Source organism: Corvus moneduloides, chromosome 11 (genome assembly GCF_009650955.1).
Source record: "Corvus moneduloides isolate bCorMon1 chromosome 11, bCorMon1.pri, whole genome shotgun sequence".
In the NCBI taxonomy this organism is placed as follows: domain Eukaryota; kingdom Metazoa; phylum Chordata; class Aves; order Passeriformes; family Corvidae; genus Corvus; species Corvus moneduloides.
Window position 1 is genome coordinate 18,274,283 of NC_045486.1, and position 22,534 is coordinate 18,296,816.

The 22,534-nt window shown below is 42.1% G+C and overlaps 1 protein-coding gene across 7 annotated transcripts in view; it reads left to right on the top strand.

Moving 5' to 3' along the window:
- Positions 1 to 20,942, top strand: part of SHISA5 (shisa family member 5) — a 30,465-nt gene extending 9,523 nt beyond the window's left edge. For 6 of the 7 annotated variants that reach the window (XM_032121293.1, XM_032121295.1, XM_032121296.1 and 3 more), the window contains 4 exons: positions 1,462 to 1,527; positions 14,962 to 15,077; positions 15,385 to 15,603; positions 17,887 to 20,942. In XM_032121293.1, the coding sequence (XP_031977184.1) occupies positions 1,462 to 1,527; positions 14,962 to 15,077; positions 15,385 to 15,603; positions 17,887 to 17,963 (478 nt within the window). In that variant the 3' untranslated portion in view covers positions 17,964 to 20,942. Of the gene's footprint in view, positions 1 to 1,461; positions 1,528 to 2,784; positions 2,865 to 14,961; positions 15,078 to 15,384; positions 15,604 to 17,886 lie in introns of those variants that run through there. The other variant, XM_032121297.1, reaches the window with a different exon arrangement.
- Positions 20,943 to 22,534: the final 1,592 nt, after the last annotated feature.

Sequence of the window (22,534 nt, forward strand, 5' to 3'; positions counted from 1 at the left end):
GGTGTCCGGCCGGACCCTCGGGAACAGCAGGGACGAGCACAAATCCCAGGTGGCAGACGAGATGTATGGAACTCCGGAGCTGCAGTGGAACCCCCGGAGGTCTGGGCAGGCAGGGTGTGCGGGGCTACAGAGCAGCGAAGGCTCCAAGCAACGGCGGGGGCAGGGCGGCCACAGCCCGGCTCCCAGCGGGGCAGGGAAAGGCGGCCTTGGGAATCCCGGGGTTTCTACGGTAGAAGGAAGGCAGCCGAAAAAAAGCAGAAGTCTCCAGTGCTGAGGAGATGGCAGCAGCCCCTCTGTCCGTCTGAACGCCCAGCACTAGTTGCCCACACACCCAGGTGAAAGAGAGTAGCCTGTTGGACCACACCCTCAGGGGCTAGGTCCTTTGTCCTCCCCAAGTACCAGCAATTTGTTGCCGCGGCAACATATATGGGGAAAATTCCTCAACAGGGGGAAAAAAAAACCAGAAGGGGAACTCCCGGAAAAAACCCCCAACACCAAGTGAAAGGCATCCCAAAGGATCAGAGAGGACACGCTCTAAAACCACCTATTGTGGAGTTCTGACTGTAGTCACAGAGTGGATAATGTGGAAAATTGCCAGACTTGCTGTGGAGAATCATTGAGGCCGGTAGAGCACAAACTTGAGCTGAGCCACTTGCTTATCTTACACCTGGCTCAGGCAGGGCTTAACCACTGAATGATGTCTGGGGTGAAACACTGGTCTGAGCTCGATGTTGTTTCTGTGAAGCACGGAAGAGCATCCACATCTCTGTAGGGAAAGTGAGCATCACTTCCCCTTGCCCAGGCATAAGAGGCTTTGTTCAAAGTACAAATCTACTCCTTGGAGTCCATGATAATGTGCAGTTGCAGTGTGGGAGCAAAGACTATCAGATGATAGATGTCCTTTAGCCAGGTGGAGGAGGGAGTGACACTGAAATGTCACACTTCTGTTCTGCCTTTAGTTCAGTTTGAGTGGAGGGAACAGAAACCCTCATTATAAAATTGATACTTGGTTTTCTCCGTGTAGAGGGTGAGACTATGACCCCATTTTGTGGACAAATTACTGTGCTTGCTCCTCTCTCCTCCCCAAAGCAGGGATGCCTGTGTCAGAGCATACCTGGGTGAAACTAAGCTTAGTTAATGGTGAAGGTGAGCTTAGTAAAAAGCTGAATTTGTTAATTTTTGTTAATCACTGACTAACTTTAGTTACTTAGGGCTAATGCAGTAAATGCATTTATCCACAGCTGCTCCAAATCTATGTATGATCTATTTGGTTTTGGATTTTGCAAAACTGCCTTGGAACGGTGCTGGTCAGGCAAACGTCAAATGCATACTTGTAGCACCACAGACAACAAAAAGAATCTCTTTTTAGTTTACATTACCTTTCATAAGCACTTGAAACTTAGGTAGGTAACTTGAGTAAGTAATAAATTCCATTTTTTGAGATGAATTCTCTTGTTACAGGATCTCTGACTCAGATTTGCAGATTTTTCAGGACCCTGATGATTTCTATGTTTCTTCTGGCCCCAGGTAAGCCATACAAGGTTTTAAAATGGGATTTGTTTAGAGGTTCTTCATTGTGTGATCAGGGCATGTGGACTTGGCAGTGCTGGGTTAACAGTTGGACTCAGTGATCTTAAAGGTCTTTTCCAGCCTAAACAATTCCATGATTCTGTGCTGCTAGAGTGTGAAAATAGAAATACTTACTTGTGTGTTAAGAATGTGGAGCACTCAAAATCTGTGTACATGTTGGAAGGAGAGACATGAGGAAGAGGCTGGATGTTGCTATTTAGACCATAACAATCTCCGTATGTAATAATCTGTATCCTGCCTGCTGAACAGGAGGTTGAAGCATTAGCACAGAATCACAGAACAGCTGGGGTTGGAAGGGACCTCTGGAGATCATTCAGTCCAACCCCCCTGCCAAGGCAGGGTCACCTGGAGCAGGTGACACAGGAATGTGCCCAGGTGTGACTTGAGTGTCTCCAGAGGGGAGACCCCATGCACTCCCTGGGCAGCCTGTTGCAGTACTCTGCCATTCTTAATATAAAGAAGTTCTTCCTCATGGTGAGGTGGCACATCCTGTGTTTTAGTTTATGGCCATTGGTATGTGCTTTGTACTCTTAGAAAATCCAAAGTGGCTCTGGAAGAAAATCTGCTTTTGTTTGAAGTATCTCCTTGGTGTTCTAGCACCTTTTGCAGTTAGTTTTTATCAACATTTCTTCTTCTGTTTCAGTCTTGGGGAAAAAGTAAATTCCTTTAAGCCTACATTGGTGATGACAGGAGTCTTGCTGTAAAAATGCATCAATTTTTCAGTGTGGAAGATGATGGAGGGCAGGGTTTAATCACAGAATGTTAAAAAGGGTGGAACGGACCTTAAAGATGATGTACTCCCAACCTCCCCCATGGCAGGGACACCTGCCACTTGCTGAAGGCCCATCCAGCCTGGTCTCAAACATTGGATTGGGGCATCCACAACCTCCGTGGGCAAGCTGTTCTAGTGTGTCGCTACCCTCACAGTAAAACCCTTTCTTCCTAATATCTAACCTAAATTCCCCCTCTTTCAATTTGTACCCATTACTCCCTGTCCTGTGACTCCAGTTCCTGACAAAGAGTCCCTCTCCGGTTCCCTGTAGCCCCTTCAGACTCTGCAAGGTGCTGTGAGATGTCCACACAACCTTCTCTGCTCCAGGCTGAACAGCCCCAACTCTCCCAGCCTGTCTCTTTAGGGAAGGTGCTCCAGCCCTCTTATCAATATCGTGGCTTCCCCTGGACTCGCTCCAACACTTCCGTGTCCTTCTTATGCTGGGGACGCCCGAGCTGCGCGCAGTGACGCTGAGCGGTGCCCGACGGCCGTCGCTGCGCAGGTTTGGGCGATCGGGATGGCGGCAGCGCCGCAGGGGCTCCCCTTTAAGGGGCGGTGCGGGCGGCGTGACGTGCGCGGGGCCGGGCGGCGGGCGCGGGCGAGCGGCGGCGAGGGCGAGCATGGGGTAAGCGGCGGGGCTCGGGGGGCTCGGGACGGGACCTCGACAGCCGCGGGGGGAACCCGCCCGGCTTCCCCGGTACCTCCGGCGGAGCGGCCGCGCCGCGCGGGCTCGGTGCCGGCTGCGAGCGGGGCCGTGCGAGCGGCATCGCCCGCGGGAGCGGCGGGCGGGGATCGGGGCCGTGCACCCTCCCCGGCACTGCCGGGCGGAGCCCCCGCGCTGTCTAAGTCCGGGCACATTTTTCCCGCGGTGGAGGAAGGAGCCGCGGTAAAGGCACGGAAAGGTAGCGCTGCCGTGGCGATGTGAATGCGGTACGTGGATGTCTTGGAGCCTTGGTCTCTTTTGGCGAGGTCTCTTCCACAACGAGAAGGGTTTGATGTAACATTTTGGAGGAGGGATGCCCCTTCTCAGCTAGGCTGATCATCCTGTCTTCAGATGTGTGGTTCAAGTGCAGCAGGCGTGAGTCTTTATCTTGCAGTCAGGGCTTGCTCTTTGTAAAAAAACCCAAGCATTTGGGAAGGAGCAGTTAAATTGTTTTAATTATCTTCGTTTTCAGCTATGAAATGTCTAAAAAGAGCATCATGGATGTCTGCTCGAGAAGATGGGTGACTCCTCCTCTCCCTTTCAATTACATTGCAGCTTTGAAAAATTAGTGTTGTGCAAAGGCCTAGATTTGACATCAAACTTAACCTTCTTGTTAGGCAATTTTATTAGAAAAGTGGTAATTACTCACAGGAATACTGTCCTTGAAAAGCCACCCGGATATGACTCTGGAGGAAAACCACATCTCAGAACTTTCCAAAATGACTTATGACTGAGGTGTCCCATTTAGGGTGTTTCAGCATTGGGAATTGCAGTGAGTGGCCCCATCTGTGACTGCAGCCAGTGGGACACCAGATAGGTTTTTGTTTAGTTACACACAGTACCCGGGGTTTTGTGTTGTGTGTGTTGAGGTTTCTGTGTTTTTTTTACCAAGTAGTGAGCTGTATTCCTTCTGGAAGAGGTGTCCCTGCTTCCTTGCCTGCAAGTTATACTCCACCCTCTCTCTCCGTGCCAATTTCTTTTAAAAGACAGGTTTTGCCTTGTTTCTTGATGACTATGTTAGTTTAATTCTTCACTGTGTAGAGAGAAGGGCTGATGTCAGTTGGAATATTTCTTTGATTCTCCAACAAGATGAGCATTCTCTTTGAACAGTTTGTAACGTGGCAGGAGGGAGGCAGTGAAGGACAACTTCCTTTAGCACCTTGTTCTTAGGAGTTGCAAATATTACCTTTGACACTGCCCTTGAGAAGGAGATGATGGTCTCCTGGCATTATGGGTCAGAAAGCATTGAGTTCCCCATTCTTCTTGCATCAGGCTGATTTCTAGATTGAGTTACCACCCTGGCACACTGCTCACAAACCCTGTCTTTTTAAGAGAACTTCCCTTTTCTGAGGGCTAGTTACAAGCTACCTGTGGACTTGCCACTGGACTCTGTGGTCTGGTGTCTCTTCTCCCTGCTTGGAAAACCTGCCACAATTACACCCTAATTCTAAGGGCTAGGGAAGGGCTATTGCTGGAATGTTTGTTGTCTTGCCCAGCTGAGGAATTTCTAGTTTGCTTCTACTTCTGCTTTTTTACTGCGTTTATTCTGAGATCTTCTGCAGAAGTGCAAGCAAAGCACCAGTTTTTGGCAGGTTTCTTTCTAGTATTATCCTTTAGTATTAATGTTTTTCAGTATTTACACTGAGTATCAGGTGCTGTTGAGGCAGGGGTACACTTTGGGCAATCCTTTTAAGTGTATTTCACACTGCAAGCTGTCCATACCCTATAATCTTCAGACATTTTAAAGACAATAAATTCCACTCCATTGGAGTGTCTTAATAATGCTCTTCTAAGTACTTGAAAGCATTTTGCTTCCCAGAATACTGCATTTGGAAGCAAATGTAAGCATTCTGGGAGAAGTATGAAAGTCAGGGTTAACTTAAATTCAGGCTTTTTACTTTGTTGATCAGTCCTTAAAGATCATGTGGAAGTTTTAGGTCAGGGTGTAGGCATGAGTTTCATATTGCTGAACTTGATAAATTTGTCACCGTTTTTCCTCAACCATGAGTGATTGCTCCAATTTTTGCTGCTAGTGAATGTGTTGTGGAAAGTGTTTACTACTGGAAGGTGTTTCAGGATTTTTTTCCCCACATTTTAATTGGATTACTGAGTTTTTCCCTGCTTTGCTCTGGTTTCGAAGATGGATTGTGAGCAATAAGGTAAATTTAGCTGGTTTTCCCTTTTCATTCTGCTGTACATAGTATTCTTATTTTAAGAAACTGTGCAAGAAGCAGAGCACTGATTCACCAGGACAGCACTTGTTATTATTTTCATTGGTAATGTGATTACTTAGCCTTGGTATGCCAGTTTTCCAATAGTGACCCTTACTGGAAAAGGAAATTAGATGACTCATATCCACAATTCAACTAATTGTGAAATATTTGAGTGTTTAAGGAGGTGGAGCAATTCAGAACATCTGTATCAGAGTTACAGCAGAAAATAATGTACTTGGGGCAGCTGATACCAGCTTCTAATTGGAAACAAAACTTCACATTGTCTGTGTACACAGTTAATTGGGCTCTGTTTCTGAATTAACTTCTGCCTGTAAGTTACAGCAGATTGTGTAACAGGTACAGTAATGCTTGAGGAAAGGCTGTTCCTCCTTATGAGAAGGGGGAGGCAGAATGTCCATCTTCCTGGGGAGCTTTGGCCAGCAGAGACAGAACAGCCTTGTTGGATGGGGTTGTGCTCGTTTGGGGTTTGAGCCGTGTGTTGTCTTGTGGCTTCGTTGTCCTTTTATGATATAGAAAAAATCCATGTCATTCTGGCTGCCTTTGGCTGAAATGTGGCATCTGCAGTAGTTTGCTACAGGCCTAATCTGGCAAAACCAGCATATTTCTAACAGTGAAAGATGTGATTATCCTAATTTGCTTTGTCTGGTTTAGATATTTTCAAGCCCACGTTTTCTCCACAGACAAGGTCAAAAATACTGTGATTTTGAACTATACCCCATTTCTCCTCCCCTGCTATCACTATCAGGGACTCCAGTTTACACTTGTCAGTGTATTTGGATACTCCAGCATCTGTAAAATGTTGTCAGTGGTAAGAAAATAAATCATGAGGGTTATTACAGAATCACAGAATTGTTAGGGTTGGAAGGAGCCTCTGGAGATCATTAAGTCCAATCTCCCTCCAAGACAGGGTCACCTAGAGCAGGTTACCCAGGAATGTGTCCAGGTGGTTTTGGAATATTTCTAGAGGGAAGACTCCACGAAAATTGGGAAAAAGCTTCTAGAAATGTAAGCAGTCTCTATTTAATGAGCAAAGGATTTCTATTCCAGTGCTGGTCCTTGATATTTTCTGTAATAAATGAGTTAAACTGCATAGAGCCCGTTCTGGGAGGCTTGTGTTCAGGCACAGGCTAATCTCACCAAGGAATGTAAGCTTCTTGCCTGGAAACAACTGAGATTTGGATTTGAAGCCACTTAAAAAAAATGTTCTATGCTTTTTACTAGCCTGAAGAGTAAATACCAGCTTGCACAACTAGCAGCGGTAACTCACAGAGCATTTGGTTTTGTGTTCGCTGTGTTCTTGGTGAAGAAGCTGCTTGAAGGTGGCAGAATTGTGAATTGTGGTGTCTGAGCTGCTGCTGCAGGCACTGGGCTTAGGTTTTGTTTCCTCAGAAACCAAGCAGGAAGGAGAGATTGAAAAATGCTGCCCTGGCACCAGAGGCAGATGCACACGGCTGGGTTAGCATGCTCTGCTAACCACAGAGGGCTGTGTGACAGCAGCAAACAAGACAACCTGGCCTGAGCATGCAAAGACATGGCAAGATTGGTCACTTGGATTTTGTTGAGGAGTTAATTTTCCTGTGGCTCTGTGCTTCATTGAGTGGATTTACCTACCACGGCAGAGTGTTCCCTCCGGCTGTGGGTTTTGTTGTGCCTCTGTGTAACTCTGCACAGTGTAACTCTGAAAACAGTAAATTTTCAACACACAGGTTGACTCTGGAGAGAGAGCTTGTGGAAGTGGTTGCAGGTAGGGTAACCATCAGGGAAGGATCCTATAGTCCAAGAGACAGAGAATCCTTTAAAAACATCTTTAAAAGACCATGATGGTTATTTATTAGGATCTGTAAAAGTTTGAGCATGTGGATTCCGAAGGCAGCTCCAATTCTGCTTTTTCATATACTGCCATAAAAAAGCCCTGACCTGAGGTGTAGCTGGATATATTTGCCACAGATTGTGTTGTAGATGTATTATGGGAGGAGGAGAATATCCTTAAACTGCCCAGCCTTTTAAAACTGCAGCTGTAGGGTCTTCTGTGAAATGAACAAATTAGTTTAATTTCAGGAAATTGCCAATTATGTAAAGATTGGCCTTTTGACAAAATACTTTTATTCAAAGCATTTTATACCATTCATTTTTCATGTGATGCACCTCTATTTTTATTAGCGTGATCTCTGGCTCTCAATTCCACTGAGAGGTAAACTTAAAAATCTCTCTTTTTTTAGGTTGTGAAAGGAGCTAGTCATGAAAGTCACTTTTGTGACTCTTTTGGTGAAGGTCTTGTTAACAAAATCAGTGCCATTTAAAAGAAGTAGTGATTGGCCAGATGTGACCTCTGCTGCAGTGGCCTGTTCTCAGTTGTACACTGTTAGATTTTCCTTGATGATGCTTGTTGTGCTGGATGAGTAATATTCCAGAAGAGAGGGGGAATGTGGGGCAGGATGTCATTTCAGAGTAGTACACCATAATTAATTTACTTAATTTAAACTTTGCTCCTGCCTGAACACAGTGTTTGGAAATTTTACATATGTGATGATACATGAGTTACGTGGGTAAAGAAAAAGGTGTGTTTGCTATAAAAGCTGAGTTATAAGGCAAGCAAAGCAAGTGGGTGTAACCTAGTCCAAATTCCCTTTTACTGCAGTTCCAGTGTGTTTGGCAAGTCATACACCTGGTTACAATTTTCCAGGAAAAAGAAAAAATCCTTTGACTCTTTAGCCAAGTTAGTTTCTAGTTAGTTACTTAAAATCTGCTTTCTAGAATTAGTATGGTATTGGCAGTAGCAAATTCATAATATTGCAGTTTTTGTGGGGAAAATTTTTTTGTGGCACTTAGTTATTATTTTTTTTTCAGTTAAACTTGTTCTATTAATTCAGTTAACCATCTAAGAAAAATCCTTCCCATTGCCAAATTTGAATTTGGTTGTGGGGGTAACATCCTGTGTCCTTGAAGTGGGCAGTAGGAATGGAACTGACTCATGTTGTTTGCCTTAAATAGCTGTAATCAATCTACATTCTCTTTTTGCCACTAAAGGAGCATTTAAAATTTATTTACCAGCTGTAGAAGCAAATGCCTTTAATTGTGTTTAAAGATAGTTTATATGCTGAGGATCCAATGAACTGAAAATTATCTGGGGGCCTGCATGAAGCTGCAGTGTTGATTCTTGCACTGTTGTTGAATCCCTCTGAATGCAGCCTTGACTTTTCTCCTTGTTATGTGCATATTTTAATGCACCAGTTACTTACAGCAATTACTCTCAGTTGTCTGCAGAGTGTACAATAATAGATTTCCTGGGAAACTTCACTGGAAAATTGTATTTTTAGTATGTATTACAAAGGGATGTATGTAAATAGACATATTTAGTACAAGTGCACTCTTTATGGACCAAGAAATACATAAGCTTGTATACATATTCCATAATAACCTGTTGGATCAGGGTGTCAGATGTCTGAGTAAAACCACAAACTCCAGAAGTTCCCTCCCTGCCACTTTCTCATAAAGGCTGTTTAAGAACATGTTGTGCTAAACATGTTATTGTGAAAAAAAGGAAAATTAAAAAAAATAATGTAAATATAATGTAAAAAATAGTAGTTAGCTTTATTTCCAGTAGGTCTTTGTGTATAAAATTAAAGTTCATTATTTTGGGCTTTAAGTGATCCACGTCAGCTTCCTATTCGAACAAACAGCTAAAGGCTCCATTCAGTACATATTTAGCAAACTTCTTCCCCAAGAAGACTCCTGCCTTCTCTTTTTCTATAGCACTTTGGCAGTTGCAGAGTTTCTTGGCTTCCCATAGCTTTATTGTTGTTGCTTTAGGTTGTTTCTCATGCCAGAGCTGGGTCCCTGGGCTGTGCTCAGCTGTGGACTCTGGGGGATGTAGCTCAGGGCTGTTGGTACTGCAGGTAAACAGAGGGGTTGTTTTGCTGGAGCTCCTGTTGCAAACTCTCCTTTTGAGGGTACCCAGAAAGAATTATGGAAAGTGGTGCTGAGTTTTAGGGGTTTTCAGTTAATCTGTGTCCCTGCTAGGGCAGGTTGCAGTTAGTGATGGCTTGAGCTGGTGCTGCTCTGATGGGTTAGTCAAAATAAAATGAAACCCTTTTCATGACATTAAGGGACTGTATGTGGGCAGGAACGCAGGAGAGACAGCCTCAAGTGCTAACTTGAGTTAACATTTGTCTGAAAGACCAGTGCAGACACCACAGTTCCAATCCACACTTCACTGCATTTGTAGAGCTTGTAAAAAATGACTTTGCACTTACTTAAAGCTGCCAGTCTGACGAAATGACCAAGATTTCATAAAATTGAAACCATGCTGCTCAGTCTGAGTCTTAGGCTGCCTGTTGCCTACCACAAGAATCACTTGGAAACTTCCTGATCATGTAGAGATCCCGTTTTGGGGAGGTGGCCAAGGCTGCACCAGCAATTTCTGTGATTGCACCTGGACTGGGAGGCTTAACTGTGGTGTATGTTTTGATCGTCCGCTTGTGCTGATGCTCCTGGCTGTGCTAAAATAGGCTGGTCACTCTTTCAAGTGTTAAAATCAGGCTAATGTTTTCCTCTGAGTTTGCTTTCTGAGTAATGGTAAATTATTTTCTTTTAATCTTTAGGAAAGTGGTTCTTATGTTTTGACTTTTTAGGCTAAGACATTAAACTGAGGAAGTGTGTTGTTAGTGAAGTTGTAAAAAGTAATCCCTCTGAAAGGCTCTTGGGAATTCACATTGCTTTAAAAAAATAATTTATTCCTTATTTTCCTGCTAAACTTTAGAGGCAGTATGTGGCATTGTATGGCTGTGACTAAAATGTTAGGTAAGCATCTCTCTCTGGGGACTTGTTTCATCATGCCCTACTCCTGAGTCAGGGCAAACGTGGATATTTACTGTTCCATCACATTTCTGGGAACTGGATCCTTTTCTGGAGCAGTGAAGAATGACATGCATATACTCAATTTTTAATTTTACTTTTAGGAATGGCCTAAATTATCTTTTGACGTCTTTCCAGACCACCCTGTGTTACAGCTGTAACTCAGTATTTGTAAATGTTTGTTTTTAAAAGCAGCAGTGCTTTTGAAAAGAACTTCGACAATGTGTTTCTTGAAGCATGGAACAAATCTTGGAGCAGATTAAAACTTGCACAATAAAAAGGCTGCTTAAACTAATTTTTCAGAACTAGGTGGTCTCATTGTTCATTTGGATTTTTTTTTCTGTTTTAAGACAAAATTTTTAGTATGTCCTACTCACATGAATGCATAGATATGTGAAAACTTTCTTTGTATCAGCTTATAAAATGTCACTGACTTAAGTGATTCAAACTGTTAAGGAGAGTTAAAAATACATTGCTGGAATTGAAAGTTTGATATTTGAAAATGCTTTAAATAAACTACTTTTTTTCCCCCACTTGACAGTGTTCAAGATAGAGATCTCCAACATGAACAACTGCCTTGAGAATTAACTTCTACAAATAGTATTATTTAGATTCTGGGCTTAATTCTCACATTTTAATATGTCCATTGCATCTCATTCAGTACTGAAAGGGGTAAAGTAGGCAAGTAACTCCCTTTATGTGACCTGATAGATATTTTGAATAATGAGACAGCTTTAGAGATAAGCTGAGTCTGTGAGACATCCTCATTACACATACACTTCAGTGCTTTCCAAGGGTAGGAAAGAGAGGATAAGGGTGGAAATGGAGGTAGGGCAAGGCAGGGGAGAGGTGGTGGTAGGAAGGGGCAGGGTATTGTCTCTCCATTTTTACTAAATGGAGTAAATCTCTCCATATTTACTTTCCCATACATTTTATGAGAAGCTGCAGTTTGTTGTTGCTGCAGTAAAACCACTGTTAGGTTTGATTTTGTTTTTTATCAAATCACTGGCAAAAGTTCCCTTTTCTGTGAAGAGAAAGAAGCAGGAAATGTCAGTGAATGAGCTCAAGCTGTTTATAACTGGGTGTGCTTTATTTAGACTATGGTGTATATAATGTGGGAGTCTGGGAACCCGAATTCTGACTGACGCCAGCAGAGCATTCTGAGCTGGTGCTGTGGCCACCCTGATTTCTGCACTCTGACGTTTGTTTGCAGAATGCAGGCATCAGGTGTGCTTTCGGTTTTGGTTGGCATTTGTTTTCTCATGGTTAACCATTCAGAGGAGAATCTGTAAGCAACAATCCCTCACGTCTGTTCTTCATTTATGTACCGTGCTAACAGTCATTAAATTATCATTTAATGTGAATATGTGTTTTCCAAATATTTTCAGAGTCCTTTAGGCAGATTCATCAGGTGAAAGCAATCAAATGAAGCGATTTTTGTCTAAGAAAGGAGTTAGCATACTGCAAGAGAGTCTTTATACAGTACCTGGAATGTCTGGTCTCCTGAAAGTTAGAAGGTTCACTGAGGAAAGTATGTTGAGCACCATTCTGACCTCACTTGACTATCACCAGTTAGTGGCAGCCTTCCTGCACCTTTTTCAGTAGTGGGATATCACTTAAATGCTCAAGAAGTGCTCAGGACAGTACTCCTTGGGCAGTAAAAAGACATTATTAGAGTAAGGTAGTGACTGACCATGCAGAAATTCCAGAAGAGTATTGCTAGTTTTGATTGTCAATAAAAATAGTTAGAAGAAAAATTCTTTTTGAAGAGCTCCACTGTTGAAAGAGAGTGTTGATGACATGAATGACAAGTTCACAGCACTTACTAGTTTTTTCTGTAAATGTCTCCCTACTTGCTGCTGTTCCAAGACATTAGTCTGCATGAGCCCAAGCATTGGCAGGAAAATTATCTGCTGTGAAGTAGGTGATAAAAATGCCTGCTGGTAATCAGTTATTACACTCCTTAGAGAACTGTGAGAAGAACTAACTCGTCTCTGTTATTTTACTTGCTGGGTTGTCTCTGACAGCTTATAATTTTGGTCTGCAGCAATCACACAGTGTTTCAGTGGGCAGGACTGGATCACAGTGTTTGCACACACGAACACAGAACTCTGACATATACACCTGACACACCTGCCCTTCAAACATGTGTCTCTGTTTAACTCCTCAAAAGATGGGTGCAAAATGTCCTTGTGCCATGGTAGTGTCATTTTGCCAAAGACACAAGTGATGCAAATGCACTGGGTGTCTCCAACAACTCGGTGAAAATAAGAAAGTGGTGAGTTGGTTTTTAGCTTTGCTTTTGTTGTGTTCTTTATTAGAGGTAGCAAATATGAGATACCTGCTTCATTGAGCAGAAAACTGTATTAAAAATAAACAAATGGAGCCCATGGCCACTGTTTTTATCTGTTGATGGCCAGCTTGGCTGCAGATGGACTTGTGCTGTTTTCTCTCCTCATATCAGAAATGAATTTAGTTGTGAAAGATAAGGGGGCTGTGCCAGTTTCCTGCTGTGCTCAGTAATTTACAATGAGTAAATATTTCTCCACTTTATCTCCATTTTTTTGGTATCTTTGATTTTGCCCAGCCTTTGCTAAGGTTCTAAGATATTAATTGTCTGTAGAAGTGAAGAATTGTAGTTGTCTTCTTCAGCCCTAATCTTTTTCCTTGACACAAGAATTTCTTTCCTTAGCATAGTTCACTTGAAAAAAGGTGGTTTTTTACTTTACTGGGGAAAAAGCCTGAGGAAGAACCTAGTAGACTCCTTTACTTTGTCTCTGCTAATGTTGCTGGAGAATAACTCAGTGTAATGAAAGTAATGTCAACTTCCCTGGTGACAGAGCTCTTTCAGGGTTGATCCAGAAGTGGGAACAAGAGGAAAGAAAAAACTGTTGGCTGCTCCACAAGTACCAGAAATTGCAGTTGACGTTTCTTGTCCTGCAGTTTCTGAAGGATGCTGTTCCTTGGGAGCATTGGAATCAGGATGGGTAATTCAGTGTACGAAACCACTGAGTGCAATTCTCTCTCTGTCTTTTTCTTCTCTTGAAATGGCATTTGGATTTTGCTTTTTATACCAGACTTGAAAGAAGTGGGATTTTTGGATGATGATGAGCTGCTGTGAATTTACTGTGCTGAAGTGAAGCTGATGCTCATGAGGATGAGAGGGCACTTAAAAGCTGGGTGTTTAGGAGTGCATGTTTAGCTTAGCATCTCAAAAACGTTTTGTAAGGGTGCAAATAAATGGGGCAAAACATGCACATGTTCCTCAACACATTATTTGCACCTTTACATCCTGCAGTTGTGTTGCAGTAATCCATTTACTTTCCTGGCAGTGTTTCTGACATGGTTCCTGTGACTTCAGCAGGCTGCAGCAGTTCCTGCTTCCTGTTTTACACGTAAATGCTTAGTTGCAGTGCGTGTGGGCAATCCACAGTATCCCATTTAGTACTTCATGGTTGTATCCATAGTGCTGTATTTAGGGCTTCACAGAATCAGTGCTCAAGTTAGATACAGTTTGATAAAATCATTGTTTCGGAAGAGATTTGACTCAAGCTTTTTCTTCTAGTTTTTGCAGAAACAAAATAAAATTGATGCAACCTCTCTTAAGGGGAAAGAATGCATTTTAAATTGAGCCTTTTCTATTAGTCAGTGCTTGTGTTCAGTTAGTGCTCAGCTTACTAAGGGTTAAGTTGCACTAGAAGACACTGAGGTGAGGTCTTTTAAATTTGGGCTGAGGCTAGAGCATTTTGCAATTCTTTTTGTCAGTGATTTAACCTTCCAGTGTCACTAACACTCAAATGCAATTTTCACATTTGGTGGGTGTTTGGTAGCCAAGTGAAAATTGCTGGACGTTCTGGAGATGTGTCATTTTGTTTAAAGCTGTTAAAAGGAAACTGAGCAGGAAAAAAGAACAGAGCTCTGTAGCCAAAATCTCCACCGACAAGCAAAAACAGGATGGATGTGAAACCAGGTCTCAGGTCATTATTTTAGAGCTGGTTGTTCGTTAAAACTGAGTTCCTGCAATTGTTCCCAAAACTGATGCATGGTGTGTTTTTTACGAAATAAGAGTGCTGGAGACTTTGGATTCTGTGGAAGAAGGGCTTTAGTGATTTCAGACAGTAGGAAACAGATCATTTCATTTAGCACTTTAAAGGGAATTGTCACTGGCTTTGCTGCAATACCTTTTCTCCCCCGTGTGGTAAACAGAACTTGTAAAGCTTCTAGAGGTGACTGGTTATGTCTGCGTTCATCGTTTGGTGCTCATGACAGAGCTCAAAGCTGGCGTAATCTTTGACCTTCCTGTACTAAATTGTGGAGTTTTAGGCAGTGTTTCTGTATCCCATTATGTGGCCTGGCATACTTGTGTTGCAGTAAAGTCAGAATTTCAGTTCTTCCTAACTGTGTGAAACATGGTTTCTAAAACAACTGTTTGCAGATGCCAAGGAACCTGCCAAGAATCTGTTCAGTGCTGAGATTGTCTTGAGTTTGGGGCTGGGAGGTCTTAGGGAATGTGGGAAGAACTTGCTGTCACCCCGAAGGTTGGGGTGCTTCATTTTGGGCATGCTCTGAACCTGTGTGTTCACTAAAACAACAACAATCACAGTCACACTAAAATGAGAGGGACCAAAGACCCCTTGGCAGGGTTGGCTCAGCTTCCCCTGGCTTAGCGGACCCGACCTCCAGCACTGCCTTGCACAGTTATTTCTTAGTCCAATAAGTACTGAGAGATTGGAGGTGGAGCAACGTGTTTGCTACAGGTTTGGTTAAGGAGTGACTCTTACCAGTTCCTGGTGATCTCTCTCTTGCAGTTTTGGAACCCTTATTGCCATTGGAATTACTGTTTGTGCAGTGATTGTCATTACTATTATTCTGTGCCTCACCTGTTCCTGTTGCTGTCTGTACAAAGCATGTCGAAAACCACGGCGTAAGTAGCTCTAGAGTTATTTTCTTTTTTACATCTCTGAAGAGGATTTTTTTTTTTTTTTATCCCTCATGGAAAATTGTGTTCCTATAATAGGTGGAAATACTCTGCTTGGAAGTTGCAATACCTAAATGTTAAAAATAAGCATTTAAGCTGCTTCAGAATGTGAAGTTGCAGAGAGCTATTTTTGAATATTTTCTGAGCATTTAGAAGTTCTCTTCCCTCCCACCATGCGGGGGGTCTGGGAGTTGTTTGGGTTTTTTGTTTGGGGACCACCAGCACTAACTGTGTTCCTTTTCCTTGCCTGTAGCTGTGGTGACCACCACTGCCACCACAACGGTGGTTCACTCTGCCTATCCCCAACAACCAGCAGTGCCACCCAACTACCCAGCAGCTCCATATCAAGGCTACCAGCCCGTGGCTATCCAGCCCCAGCCGGGAATGCCGGTGGCTCCGTACCCTGCGCAGTACCCTCCCCCTTACCCCATGCAGCCGGCGGGACCCCCAGCTTACCATGAAACTGTGGCAGGTAAGGCAGCACCGAGTGCTTCTTCATCTCTTGAACAGCTAAAGAGACAGTTGCTCTGCAGAAAATCTTGTGTTATTTGCATTTATTATTTTTTGAGGCTGTGTTAATACAAATGTGAACAAATTATGTAAAACCCAAGTTATGGCGAGTGCTGTTTTTCACCCTGGAGGAAATTTCCCTACCACGTTGCTATGTTAAGCATTGCCAGAGGAGATGTGAGCTGGAGCTGTACTGGCAAAGCTTGGCAACATGTGGGACTGTCAGTAGATCCAGCAGAATGTTTTACTAATTCAGCTGACATTTAATATTAAAATCAAAGCCAGTTAACATATATATATACACACACACACACACACACATATATATATATATATATATATATATACGTGAGTTGGATGTTTCCTCATTCCCTTTCTAATCTAATATTTGCTAGCTCTATAAGAGCTATATAAGAGCTCTATAAGAGCTATATACAAGCTCTATAAGAGCATGTAGTGACAGGACAAGGGGGAATGGATTCAAACTAAAAGACAGTAAGTTAGATTAATTATTAGGAAAAAATTATTTACTGTGAGGTTTGTGAGGCCCTGGCACAGGTTGCCCAGAGAAGCTATGGACACATCTCTGGAAGTGTCCGAGGCCAGTTTAGATGGAGCTCTGAACAACCTGGTCTCATGGAAGGTGTCCCTGCCCATGGCAAAGGGGGGTTGGAAGGAGATGATCTTTAAGGTCCCTCAGGCCATCCTGTGATTCTGTAAGGTGTTTTCACTGATGGTATTTTCTAGTCACTGTCTTTGTAGACTAGCAAGTATCTGATGAACTTCAGAGAAGTCTGTTGACAACTTGCAGTTAGAATTATCACAATCTTTTTTCTTCAGCTTTCCTTCTTCAACAGCATTGTTTTCATGCAGCCTTATTGTTGCAATGACTAATTCCCACTTCTGCTGGTAATAGCTGTTATCTGAACAGTTGGCTCCTGGCTGCTCAGAGGGGCCAAAACTAGGCAGTTACCTGTAGGAACTTCAAGCCCTCTTAACAGACTTCACTGTTCATCCTTCTAAGTAACAAGGAAAGTGTAGTCCTGAGTGGTAGATAATGCCCTTAGAAAGTAACTGTCAGGACAACTCGCATACGAAAAAGACTTTTCACAGTCTGAAGCATTTGGAAACCAGTTAGAAATTGTACATTAATAATGTGCAAACCAGCCCCACGTGTGAAAACACTGACTTGCCAGGACTGTTGACTCTTATTTTTCTGTTATAAATGCCAAAGAAGCTCTGGGTTTTATGAGATTATACCAAAGTGCTTTGGCTTCATCTTTTTCATATGAGGGAGCCAATAAATTAGTCATTTAACTTATCCTACTCTCTAGTTTCTCAGACTGTTGCTGGTTTGTTAGTTCTTAAAACAGTTGTTTTGGGTTTTTTTCTGGGAACATACCAAAGCACTTTCCATGTTGGCAGCTGAAAATGCCTCAGAGTGAGAGTTCTTTTCTTCATTTCTCCTGTCTGTTAACCAAGGAGCAGGCTCTTAATTAGGTCGCATGCCAGGGGAGAATACCTGCTCTGCCACAGGAGCCAAACCCACTCACTTTACAAGATCAGCAGAAGATAACCACACTTGCACTTTCCAGGGATCTGATCAGGTGCTACTTGAACAAGCTTGTGCTGCTTGACAGACCTGAAAATGAAGATGCCACTTGAGAGCAGCTTTTCTCAGAACAGTAGAAAATAAGGATCTCTTCCAAGGGATACACGTCTGGTATATAAGTCAAAAACTCTTTCACGTGCTCAGTAGTGATGGGATACTTTCTCACTTCTATTTTACTTCCTTAATTAATTCTCTGACACTTAGCAGGAAAGCATTTTCTCTGGAGGAATCCTAAGATGATTCCTCTAGCACTTTTTCTTTTGCCCAGTGGTTTATTTTTTCTCAGCACACTATCAGGTATATCCTGTTGTTTGTGCACCCCTGACTTCCACTGGCTCTTTTTTTGGACTAGATCTGTTCCTTTTCTTTAGACTAGGTTCTCTCCTGAAGGCTGCTCATGTACACTCAGCATCAAAAAAGCCCCAAAGCCAACAAGAACAAAGGTTTTTGTGATCTTACTTCTGAAATGCAGGTGTTTCATGAGTGAGCACGAGCTGTTTTCAAGTCCAATTAAGATACTGGCTTTAGTTGAACCTCTTAACTGTGTGCTCAAAACAGAAGTTGCCATTTTATCTGTAGAATTCAGAATGTACATTCTACAAATCTGATTTTTCTTGTGTTTTGCTTTTGCAGCTGGTGCTGGAGCCCCTTACCCCACCCAGCCCCCTTACAACCCTGCTTACATGGATCCTCAGAAGCCCATCTATTGAAAAGCTCTTCTACTGTGCTTCTGCGTACAAAACTTTTCAAAATATAATTTGTTCTGTTTACACCATGCACCTGTACTATATTTTTCTGGAAGACAACAACCTTTTGTTCAAGTAGAGTGAAAATCAGTTCAGTATCTTCTTTTTTTTAATGCTCCAAGGAAGGAGTATTTTTCTTGCAGAAGTTAATTTATACCTCAAGCAAATACAAAAAGAGATTTTGCTCTAGATACAATGAGAAAAGTGCGAAGAAGGGGTATTTCAGAAATGCAGCACCACGATAACATTTGCTGTGCAATGGTCTAATCTGAGCATTGTCAAATACCCAAAGCTGTAGCAATCTTTTGCACAGTATTAAAATGTAAAAACATAACCTCTAAGCAACTACCTGATATATATTATGTAAGTTCTGGCTGTTTTGAAGCTACTATTGTTAGGTAAGATAGCATTTAATACATTTCATTTACCATTCAAAAGGGAATTTTCCTTTTTTGCAACACCTTTACCTTTAGTAAAGGGTAGCAAACCATGTCTAGTTGTCTTTGAACTAGTTCTAAATAGCACGAGTTGGTAATTTCCTTGTTTTGTGTCCCAATTTTAAGGCTTATAAACTGTGCCTGCATTGGGTGTTACAGCTAGAAATTAACAAACTCTCTGCCACTTAATGGACCAAATAGATCAAAAGCTGAAAACCTGAAAATTCTTCATAAAAATTATTGGATGAGTATTTCTTGTTCAGGTATTATTGGCCAAGCTTGCTTCAGCCATCTGTTGTTGATGAGTTTGGAATTAAAATCAGCCCCTTAATCACATGTTAAGCAGGAGTACCTTGGCAGCATTCAGTCCTGCCTCATCACAGGGAAGGAATTTATTTTACAGGAGAGATGGGATGTCAGCAGAAGATTGGGGTTTTCAAAAGCTCGGGGTTTTCCACTGTCTCTAGTGGGAACTGTAGGTGGCAGAAACCTAAGAATTACAGACCTTTATAAACCCAGTCAGCTTTGGTATAACGATATGCTGGGTGAGGGGACCCAGTGGGGATTAAACCTCCCTTTTGTCTTCAACATTCCCATAAAGCTGAGCAGAGAATGAGAAGTCAGGGAAAGGAAGGATTTGGTCACAGCCAGGTAATGTATTTTTAAGAAGGTGATGCTTTCAGTCATGAAACATCTTGAGATATCCTCATGACTATTACCACTGCTGAGGTTTTAGGCTTTATGAATCTTCTATTGCTCAAACAAGGAGGTTTTTTTTTTCACTGTCCTCAACAATTCTGTCTTTTCCAACATTGAAATGCAATTTGTTTTTATTCGTCATAGAACTATGTAGTTATTTGTATGTATCACTGTGACATAATCAGTGAAATAATTTTAACATATCTTTTACACTGATAATACTTTTTTTAGAGAGGCCATTGAGCTGTTTGTCCTGTGATTCTGCATTTGGGGTATATATTATTTGGTGGCATTGTTTTACCTCACAGAGTGGATGGAAATTGCTGCTGTCAAAGGCAGCCTTGTTCCTGTTCCTGATTTTTTTTAGTCTATTTCTGGATTATTCCAATTCTTTTTTTTTAAGGAAGTTTTCAGGGCATTTCAGAAGAAACTTGTAGACAAGTTTTTACATTGGGGTTCATGATAGCCTGTGCCCCTGTGTTACGTACTCTTTGAGTGTTGAAGTTAATAGCATGAAAAGTGCCAAGAAGCACTCATAGAGCATGTATCCATGTATCCTGTGTCTGTGTATTCCTCCTCTTTCCTGCCTGTCAGCTGAGAAATTGGGCAGAACTTCACTACACTGTTAGGTGTTACATGGGAACAACCAAAAAGGATGGTGTCTCCTGTATGGAGGAGGAAGTGTTGCCTTAGAAATCCAGAATGTTTCTGTGTGGGAGGGCACTGAGTAACTGCAGAAATAAATCCCTTGCTATAAATCCTACCCCTGGTGTTTATTCATGGAGAAATTGGGCAGAGATTGTTCCAGGACCTTTGTTAGACTGGGTGGAGCCAGGCCAGGGAGAGCACAGGTGCAGTGTCCAGTGTGGGGCTTCCTGAGGTTGTTACTGTGCCCTGCTCTTCCTGTCCCCCACCTGGTGTGACAGAGGGAGCAGTTGGTGGCAGTCACAGTGTGTTGTGTTTGGGTTGTGAGAGGGAAATCTGCAATTTCATGGCAGGTTGGCTCAGTCATCCTTGAGGACATAGGAGGAAAGTAGAGTGGCAGCAATAAAAAGACATTCCCAGATGTGAGGTTTTGGTGTGGAAGTTGTACAGACCAAATAGATGGTCCTGAGTTGCCACTGCTCTGTGTGGTGGTGGGAGATGAGGGGTAGGGTTAAGGAGTCTGAAGATGAACATCTTTCCTTCAGTGGACATGTGCAAATGGTAACTATATACAAGTGAAGAGATCAATCATTAATATACAAGGGACTGCTTTAGCAGCACTAATTCAGTTACGAAACTTACTGGAAGAAGAGAAAATTATCCAGTTCACAATTAATCAGATATTTTCTTATTGTTAGTGCATTAATCATCATTAACAATGAGGTGTAGGACCAGATTTTATTTGGCTCTTGCCCTGCAGCCTTGTTGAAGCTTGTTTTCAAATACTGAAGAGAATGGGATGATTACAGAAAAGGTGGAGATGATCCATAAGTTTTGAGTTTAAGCACTGCTGATGAGTCAGTCCCAGTAGCTGCTGTCTTCACGTCATTTGTTCTCCACAGTGCTGTAGGGAGGGGGAGGGAGCTAAGACTTTAAATGTTGATATATCTTTTTTTTTTTTAAATTCTGTAAGTGCCTTTGTTTCAGAAATGTTCTGTGAAATTAAAGACAGTAGAATATTGAATTTACTAGATAATCATTGTTGCTTTTGTTACATACTGTAACCTTGCTTTGTATGTTGTTTGTAGGTTAAACATAAGTATTCAAACCAAATGGCATAAACTCTATGCACCTTTGTAATAAAGGCAGTGTTTGAAGTACATTCTGTCAACTTGGTTTTCTTAGCCTCATTTTGAGTATTATTTAGGGGTGTATCTGCAAAGCTACATTTTACTTCATTGTGTTTGACAGCTCATGTTACTGAGTGTACTTTAAGTCACCTTGTATCATGGATATCACTTTTGGTGGTGGAGACTGAAGCCTAACCAAAATCACAGGTCACAACATAAAGCAAGGACAGTGTAAGCTCCTGAATGATCCTCTGACAGGATGTTGCCAAGCCAAATCCAAAAGGATTGATTGCAAGGAAGTCTGTAATTTCATTAAAGTTTAATATCTTCTCAGCCTGTTTAGACTTGTGTGTTGAGTATTATGCCTCACTCATAACTTGAGCAATTCAACATGAGGTAAGTGATGCTTTCTACTCTGTGTGAAAATGTTTTTGCTGATGTGTTTGTGTATTTTCTAGTTTTAAAAAAATGCTTTAGAAAGTTTGCATTCACTTTCACCTGAAAATATTTTCTTTGAGCAGGTCAAGAATACTCTTTATGCGACACCATGCAGCAGGGAATTGATGTTTAGTGTACCACCATTATTACCTTGAATTGCCAGCTACGTTCTAATGTAGCATTTAAAAGAAAAAACAAAGGGAGAAACACAGAAATTTAAAAACCCCCACAAACACCCAATCAAAACCCCACAATAATTGGGTAGTTTTGTAGTGTTCTTGAATTTGTTGAAGTCTCAGCTGCAGGCTGATAATGTGTTGGAGATGCATATAGATAATTTCACTTCCATTTTTATTTCACATTTTCTCTTAGTTGACTGGGGGCAGCAGACAAAGTGCATGCTCCTAAAAGCCTGAATCTAGAAAACTTGTAATTAATATTTGTGCTAGAAATGAGACCAGGAAAATTGCAGTTATTTGTGATGATTGTGTTGGCACTCCTTTTTAGTTCATCTGTTTCTCTTTTCCCATGACTTTTAGCAGGTGCACCTGTGCAGTATGGCTGAGTTTGAGAAGTGACAGGCAGCGAAGTGCTCAGAGGAAAGCTGTGTGCCTTCCGCTCTCTCTGCACATGGGGCTGAGGAGCAGAACCTGGGTTTTGATTAAAACCTGCAGATTCTCTTAAGGAGTACATAGGGTTTCAAAGGTACCTTCACCCTTTATTGCAGCAAAACATTGCATTGGAGAGCAAACTGCTGAAATGAAAAGTTGAGAGTCCAGGTTCAGGTGAGGAATATTGCTGGTTATGTTTTCATGGTATTTAATCAGCAGTTGTTGATGGTAGTGTGAATTTTTCCAGAACAAAACTTGGCATGCATTTAAAATCTCTGGCAGGGTTGTGTGGGAAGAGCTGGACACACAGGAGGGAAAAACTTAAGCAATTATTGTCAAACAAGCAATTCTTGCCCATTTTATTTTTTCCAAGCATGGAAACTCAGTATTGTATCTCAGCACTTGTAGTAACTCACCAGGTTTGCTTTAGCCAGTGGTTTGGGGCCTATTTTTTTCCCTCTGGTTATTATTTGACCTCATCTAGTTGTTTCTGCAGCCTGTGCTATAGGAGCCTGGTCAGATTTACAGCTGTTCAGTCAGCCATATAGGAGGGGAAAAAAGTGCATGAGTTAGAC